This window comes from Plecotus auritus (assembly GCF_963455305.1).
Source record: "Plecotus auritus genome assembly, chromosome: 6".
Taxonomy (NCBI): domain Eukaryota; kingdom Metazoa; phylum Chordata; class Mammalia; order Chiroptera; family Vespertilionidae; genus Plecotus; species Plecotus auritus.
This window is the reverse complement of record NC_137773.1, coordinates 33974954-33983062: the sequence shown is the minus strand read 5'-3', so window position 1 is coordinate 33983062 and position 8109 is coordinate 33974954. Positions and strand designations below refer to the sequence as shown.

The 8109-nt window shown below is 47.8% G+C and overlaps 1 protein-coding gene across 1 annotated transcript; it reads right to left on the bottom strand.

The window, feature by feature from the left end:
• Positions 1-6737: 6737 nt before the first annotated feature.
• SMIM32 (small integral membrane protein 32) lies at positions 6738-7894 on the bottom strand. Its single transcript, XM_080674452.1, has one exon. The coding sequence runs from the start codon at positions 7414-7416 to the stop codon at positions 7105-7107; it is 312 nt and encodes a 103-aa protein (XP_080530578.1). The 5' UTR covers positions 7417-7894; the 3' UTR covers positions 6738-7104.
• Between the last annotated feature and the right edge of the window lie 215 nt (positions 7895-8109).

The window sequence follows — 8109 nt, the reverse complement described above, 5'->3', positions numbered from 1 at the left end:
GAGAGCATTTGCTATTTCTTATTTTGTTCAATTGCAGACCTTTCCAAAATGTATAACATCAAACCTATCTATCCAGATCTTTTACTGAGATGACTGAAGTGACCAAAAGAAAAAAAAAGCCAATTGGGATTAATCGAGGAAGGCATTCAGAAAGGGAATAAAAGACCTTGGGCATTAAGAAGAAAAGGAAAGGTTTTCATTCCTCATAACATGTATCTGTCTCACATGTTACATATATAATATTTCTTTACTCTTTTTATAGACTATCATATCTCATGGAAATTTCAGCTCTATGAGACCAACCTGTGTTCCCACTGCCAGAACAGTTCTTGATATTTTGTAAGCACTCCAATATTTGTTGGATGAATGGGAGTACTAGAATTCACCTTTTAAATTGTCTAATGAGAATGCTTAATTGAATAGCTTCTAGCTCAGTACTTTATTAGATCTCTGTTTCATGCCTCATAAGAGAAGAAAGTAGAAACTAGAATACTCCTATTCTCTGAACTCTTGGACCTTTGTTCCAAAGTTACCAGGTTCCTGGGATTACTGCTTAGAGAACCTAACAAAGTAACAGTTACTAATATTTTTCCTAGAGAAAGGATATACTTTCTTTGATGTATTTGATGAGAAAATAACCAAAAAAGTGTACTTTTTATTTTATAGCTTACAGGAATGGCAGTGTTAAGAGCCCAGTAGTTTGATTTTAGCGCCCTGGTTTAGATCCCATACCATCCTCAACTGTTAGGAATGAAGGCAGGCATTCAGGTGGGGCACCAAAGTAGTGCCTTTGAGAGACAACATAGTGACCTATATTTCTACTACAGAGTAAAAGGTTAATTTTGCGGAAGACTACGTGTGATTGTAGTGGGGAGGGAAGCACAGGAGGATTTGCACTATACCACCATTAGTTAAGATTAATTAATAATAAACATTCCTTGGTTGCCTTTCTTGACATAAAATTGTGCGAATTTTACAGAATTTGTTTATACAGCAGTGAAGGTGATGATGGTTGTAAGCACAAAGCAGTTACGTATTAGCAGTAAGACTGCAAAAATAAGCATCTGAAAAGAATGGTGCTTTCTTTTTATTGTCTGTTTAATGAGTTGCTGGAAGTTTACCAACACCCATTCTCCCCTTTGTTAATTACAGAACACCTCTGTCCAGCCTACCACATTTCCACATTTCCCAGCCTTTCTTTCAGCTGGATGTAGCCTTGTAACTAATTTTTGACCAATAGGATTTGAGCAGAAGTGTAGCGCTGTTTTGGTATAATGCACCAAAGAGTAATGTTCTTGTCCCTTTCCCCTTCCCAATGGCTAGAATGCAGGTATGATGGCAGGAACTAGAATAGTCACCTTGAAGTGGGCATAGAAGCCAGGGGATGGGGTGATAGCTGTGCTACTCCTGGAAGGTTATATGTGCTCAAGAAACTTGGAGATGGGAGTGTTCTTTGTTACAACAGTTGTAACCTAATTAATACTTACTTGCTCATTCACTTAGTCTCACCAAACCTTTATTCACTTGCTCATTCACTTACTCTCTCCAAACACGTGTAGTGTTCTCTACAAGTCAGGCTTTATGCTGGGCAGCAGGGAGTCACCTCCTGTTCTCCTGGAAAGTGAAACTAACATAGTTTAGTGTTTTCAGTCCTGATCTAGTTAGGGCTATCCAGTTTTGGAGGGTGGAGCAAAAGCAGAATGGAGAAGGAAACTAAAAATAGACTCTGCTTCTGTTTTTCTGACTGTATCTTTTCTGGTCCTGAGCAGTATTTGGTTGTTTGCTCATTCATTCACCTAATATTTGAGGGCCTATTAGATGTCAGGCTGAGGATAAAAGGAATAAAACAAAAATTATTTCCCTCAAGGAGCTTCATTCTGGTTACAGAGACCTAAAACAAGGTAAGTGAAATATAGCATAGGTTAGTGCTAAGTTCTAAGGAGAAAAAGCAGGAAAGGGAGATTTGAAATATCCGGGGGTTTGGGGTGGGAGGCAGATGAAGTTTTAGATAAAAAAGCCAGGGAAGCTCACTGAGAAGGAAATCTTTGATCTAAGTCTAGGAAGAGGTGAGGAAGTCGGTATGTGAAGTAGTGATTTAGCTGAGTCTTTGTCAAGGCAATTCAGAGGCGTATGAATGATACAGTAAAGATCTCGGGATCCCTGCAGGAAAAGGGGTAATTCAAGCAGAAATAGCTAAAGGAACAAACATTTAAATTGTATGTTCTTTTAGTCTCTGTGGGAGATACATTAATAACGGAGGTGTTACATAGCTGGAGACAAGAAATATCAGTTGCTAACAACTTTTCGGATTACCACCTCCAGGAAACTGGCCACTCGGGACTATGAATCAATACGAAAAGTTCAACTTAATATTTCATCTTATACAAGTTTAAGGCAGAAAATAAAGGGGAAGAGTTTAGAGGAAGAACCCATGGACAGATTTATCTTAACCTCTAGCTCTGTTTTTCTAGTATGTTTCATTCAACAAATACTCCATTGCCTATTTTGTGTTTATCACAATGCTAGGCATTGGGAAAGCAGTAGTGAACACGATGGATATTGTCCCTGACCTCAGCTTCCGTGTTAGTAGGGAGAGAGACATTAGGCTATGACGTATATAGCTATTTAATAGTTGGGATAAGGGAGCTGATTGGGGGCTATAAATGAATGAAACTGATCTGAACTCAAGCAAGTCCTTTTTAAAAAATATATTTTTATTTCAGAGGATAAGGGAAAGCGATAGAGAGATAGAAACATCAATGATGAGAGAGAGTCATTGATAGGCTGCCTCCTGCATGCCCCACTGGGGATCAAGCCTGCAACCCGGGCATGTGCCCTGACTGGGAATCAAACCCATGACCTCCTGGTCAACAATCAACCACTGAGCCATGCTGGCCAGGCAGGCAAGTCCTTTTTGAGGAAGAGATATTTAAGTTGAGACCAGAAGGATGAGAAGGCATTAGCCAAATGTAGGACCAAACAGCTTAGGCAGAGAGTCCTGAGGGATTGAAAGGCCATAGTCACTAGAGCCTGGACCACAAGAGTATGAGGAGATGAGGCTGGAGAGGTTGTTGGGGGTCAGATGATGCTGGGTCTTGTAGGCCAAGATTAGAGTTTTGTTTTAATTTCTCGTCCAGGAGAAGCCATTGGAATGTAAACAGGCTGGAGGCAAATGTCGGGATCAGATGTGTATTTTGATTGGAGAGAGGCAAAAGTGGATGCTGGGCTTTGAATTCAGCTGGTGCTGGTGGAGATGGAGGGGAGTAGATGGAGTAGAGTGGTGTCTAGCAGGTGATGTACTGCATGTGGGAAGGATGAAGAACAGTTTGGGGTCAAGAATGACCACCATGTATTTTTTACTTTGGGCTGTGGGATGCCATTTGTTGAGATGGAGAAGCCTGGAGGAGAACCCAATTTATATGGAAAGGTGAGTTTTTGACATGTTGAGTTTTAGGTTCCTTATGAGATATCCAAATGGAGGTGTTGAATGGGCTCAGGGATAAGGTCTGGAGAGAGTTATTTGAAAAGCACCTGAAGCCATGTGAGTGGGTGAGTTAGTTTAGTGGAAAGCACAGTGAGAAAGGACCTAGGACAGCTGCCTTCTAGCTCGGCAGACCCACTGGGAAATGGCAGACCTCTTTACTGTTCTGAGATAGTACATGCCTTTTGAAAAGGACTGCAAGTCACTGAGGGAAAGCATTTAGTGTTTGTGTTACTGCAAACATTTCTGGAATGATTATCCTGTTTAGTAAGAATGATAGCTTACATTCAGAGCATTTAGTATATATCAAACATGAGCTAAACTCTACCTACAATGTCTCATGCAATGTTGGAAATCCTATGAGGCAGATGCTATTATCTCCATTTTACAGATGAGAAAACTGAGGCTCTCAGACATCCAGAAACATCATCAAGACATAGAGTGGATGACCAAGGTCAGGTTACCTCGCTCCAGGACTGACTCTCAGTCACTACAATATGCTGCTTCTCTCTGTTTCCTAGCATATGCAACCACTTTCTTAATTTCAACTCCCACCTTCACCTCCCATCAAAAATATATTCTCCACCTTCTTGTCTGCTCCCAGTCCAAACACCTATGTCATGGGTCCTATCCTATTTTTAGCCTGCCATGCCCAGCTCTCCAAAGGTGGTTCCAAGGCATCATGGGGCTGCAGAAGAGCAGAGAGCAGGAGGAAGTGTGTATAAACCTGATGTCCATCTAAATGTCCAGTTACCATATTGTAGTCCACTTACCTGCATATCAGTAGAGGGCAGACATGAATGCAGCCACATCCCTGCTTTGAAGGGAAAATCTGGGGCTAGGTCCAACATGAGAAAGGAACCATTATTGCTCAACTGGTCTAATACTTGCCTAGAAAAGCAAGTGAAATTATCCAGGGTCACAGTGCTGACAAAAAGTAGAACCTTAGACTAGTTCCTCTCACTGACCTCCCTTGGTTTCTAGATTCCATCTCTGCAGGCCCAGTTACCTAGGAGTTTCTTCCAGAAAAGTCTGTTCATTTGAAGTACTGAAGCCTTTGGTTTCAGTGGCTGAGGCCATTGCAACCCTTTAGAGACCTCAGAGGGATGCTTTCCAAGTTGTCTCCATGTTGACACTTTTTAGCTTTAACCTCTGTGTGCCTTGTATTTTATGAAGGGATCCCAACAGCCTCCTGAATCACTCTGACTTTAGCTGATTCTGGCCCAGGAACTCCAGGTGACCTCTAAGCTAATGATTCACTCATATTCTCCCCCTGCAAAGATCAACCCTTGCATTTTTTGTGGGTACTTTTGTTTGTAGTCCCCAGGAAGATCACATCTTGTTTGGAGGCCAGCTTCTCTCTCTCTCTCTCTCTCTCTCTCTCTCTCTCTCTCTCTCTCTCTCTCTCTCTCTCTCTCTCCCTCCCTCCCTCTCTCTCTCTCTCTCTCTCTCCCTCTTTCTCTCTCAAAGAATAATTTATTGATTTATTAATTTTTAGAGAGCAAGGAAGGGAAAAGACAGAAACATCCATGTGAGAGTACAAAATTGATCAACTGCCTCCTGCATGCCCCCTACTGGGGATCGAGCCCACAGCTTAGGCATGTGCCCTGACCAGGAATCAACCAGCAACCTCTCCGTGCATGGGAGGATGCCCAACCAACTGAGCCACACTGGCTAAGTAGATTAAGTAAGTTGTGCAGGGTCACACTGCCAGTGAGCAATGGAGCTGGAGTTTAAAGCCGGACAGTGGGACTCCAGAACGTGTGCTTCTGACCACTGTGCACACTGCCTTCAGGTCTGTCCATGGGGAGATGTGGAAGAGGAACACTCTGCCTCTACATTAATCTCCTACCCCTCCCCCCACCCAGCCCCCAGATCAAGGCCTAAGGGTCCCCCATATCAGCATTGTGTGACTTCATTATGCCAGCCAGAGTTCCTCATATCTCCTTACGTTATTCCATTTAGTTGTTTCTGCAGCCAAGGTTCACACAGATTAGCTGAGTTACCCTTGCTGTATAGACTGGAGAGATCTGGCTACATTTCCAAAGACCAAACTAAAATGTTCTGTGAGTTATCACAGAATTAGCACCATTAGAACTTGGCTAGTGTTAGCTCTCCAAAACATAAATAATTAAACCCAAGGTGAAATGTCTTCTGCTCATCTCTGTTGACAGGAGGGACTCTTAGACACAAGTGGGAAGTGGTGAGGAGCTCTGGCCTGAGACTCCAGCCCTAGCACACATTTCCAAGACTTAGCCTGGGTCCTTAGGTTTCAGTGTCGGACAACCCTTTCAAAAGGTTGTGCAAAGGTGTGTAGAATTGTGTGCCTATATGCATTCTGCCAAAGGCAAGTGTCCTCAGCATTCTTCAGATTCTCAACACCCAAGTGACCCAAAATGGTTTAGAACACTGGATTAGATAATCTACCAAATCATTTACCAAATCATTTTTCAGTAAACATTCTCTCAGCTCTAGTGCCCCAAAGCCAGGTGACTTCTGAAACGATTTCAAACGCCCATAAACTCCCTAGAATTAGGCTCACTTTGAAAAGTCAAGGTAATCAGAACTTTTCCCTCTTAGGTTTAGATTGTCTCCTAGCAGGGTTACTCATCCACTGCTTCCTGCTGTGCTCCCTAGAGCTGGCCTCCTGCCTCATTTGGGAAGAAATTCTGCCCCGCTGTCCCCATCACCTGACCCTTAGGCCCTTCCTTCACCACCTGATTCTGATCTAGAAAGCTCTTAGAAGGGTTCAGGCCCAGGGAGGCTCTGAGAGCAAAGGAAAGGACAGGGAAGGAAAAGTTGTCACGGAACCCCTTTTCAGGGCAATTGTTTTCCCCCCAGCAGAAGAGGCAGCACACTTCCCAGAGCAAGTAACTGACTGACCCTGGGGGAAAAGCTGGTTGAAACTGACCTGGGCCACAGCAAGGCAGGATGCGGGCTGCGCCTGGCTCTCAGAATGCTCATAAGGGTGCCCAGCCCTTATCCCGCTTTCCAAAGTAGTGCAAACAATGACCAGAGCGTTCTCACCACTGGGTCTAATTCGGTGAGGTTTTATTGTAGAAATGCAGACCCTGGAGATGTGGGACATGGATCCCCACTATTGCCGGCGGGACCCTGCGTCTCTAGACCGGCTTCCCCTCCATCGGTGCCCACAGAAAAAACTGGGTCTTCGGACCCCTGGGCGGGACCCAGTGAAACTCCGCATCTCCTGGGGCATGCGGTCCCTGAGGGCCATCATTTCACAAAGTGCGGCTGAGTTCATGCTCAGGTCCTAGTTGCGTGCGCCCTGTGCCTGCCCCTTACGTGCGCAAAGTGAGGAAGTCAGCAGGCAGTGCGCCTTCTTTCAGGAATGTCCCAGCTGGACCCGCTGTCCCGGGGAAGAAAGGCTCTGCCAGGGGGTCAGAACCTTGGTACCCCAGCGCTACTAGGAGAGGCAACCTAGGCAGCCCGACTTCCTTTACGCCCAGGTTGCCGCTCCAGGTCGGGAAGGGTCTTGGGTCTGGCGACCCCCAGAGGTCAGGTCCATCGGACCCCTGAGGTCAAGCCCGCCCTACCCGGCTCACACCGACTGCTTGTAGCGAGACCCGAACCCGGCGGCCGCCCGTCCCGGGCTTGCTGAGCCCTTACACCGGCCGAGTCTTCCAGGGCGCGCGGGTGTCGCGCAGCGAGCGGTCGTGGGGCAGCGCGGGGAAGGCCGAGTGGCGCAGCTGGCAGCCGATGAAGAGGACGACAAGCGCCACGGAGAGCAGCAGCAGGAAGAAGAGGAGCAGGTAGGTGGGCAGATCGGGCTTGGCGGCCGCGCCGTCCCGCACACCGCGCGCGGTGGCCAGCTCCAGTGGCAGAGCGCCCTCCGCCTTGACCGTGGCTGCCAAAGCCAGCGCGCCGCCCACCGCCGCCTCGAGGCCGCCGGTGGCGTTAAACACGTCGCCGTACATGGCCCGCGGGTCCCTGGCCAACTCGCTCACTGCGCCTCGCGAGGACTGGCGCTGCCCCGCGCCTCCATGGCGCGTCCTGCACCCCCCTCCTCCCGCTGCGCTCGACTGACCGAAGAGTCTGGGCGCCCGGGCCGCGGCCACTTCGGTGCCTCCGAACTCAGCTTTCCTCTGGGCAAGGTGGAGGACCCCCGGGGTGTCAGCTGGACGGCTTCGTGCCCGCGCCCCTTGGGCTTTCCCTGTGTCTCGTCGTCACCACTCGCGGTGCCAAATCTCCCTCAGGTCTGGGATCCCCAGTTCCGGTGAGCTCCGCGCTCCGGGACGCCTGGGGGCTGCAACGGCTGCAGCTCGGGTTCTTGCTGGGTACCGTCGGGATGCACCGAGGGCGAAGGCTGGGAGTTGTCTGGCGCTGCCGCCTGCAGCCCTTAGCAGCCCTGTCCAGACGCCGGGTGTGCGGCAAACCTGTCCCACTTGCCTGGGTTGCTGCGCTCCTGTCTTGAGCAGACTGAGCACTGAGGCGGCTCTGAGCAAGCTCAGGTTGGGTGGAGGCGGGACTGGCAGAGGCTGTCCCCTGGGAGTCGCTGAGAACCAATGAGGGTGAGAGAGGACAGGGCTGTGACTGCCCCTGCCCAACCTCACATCACTCACTGAGGGACACACCGTGTATCTGAAAGACTGACGGACAAAGAAACGGGT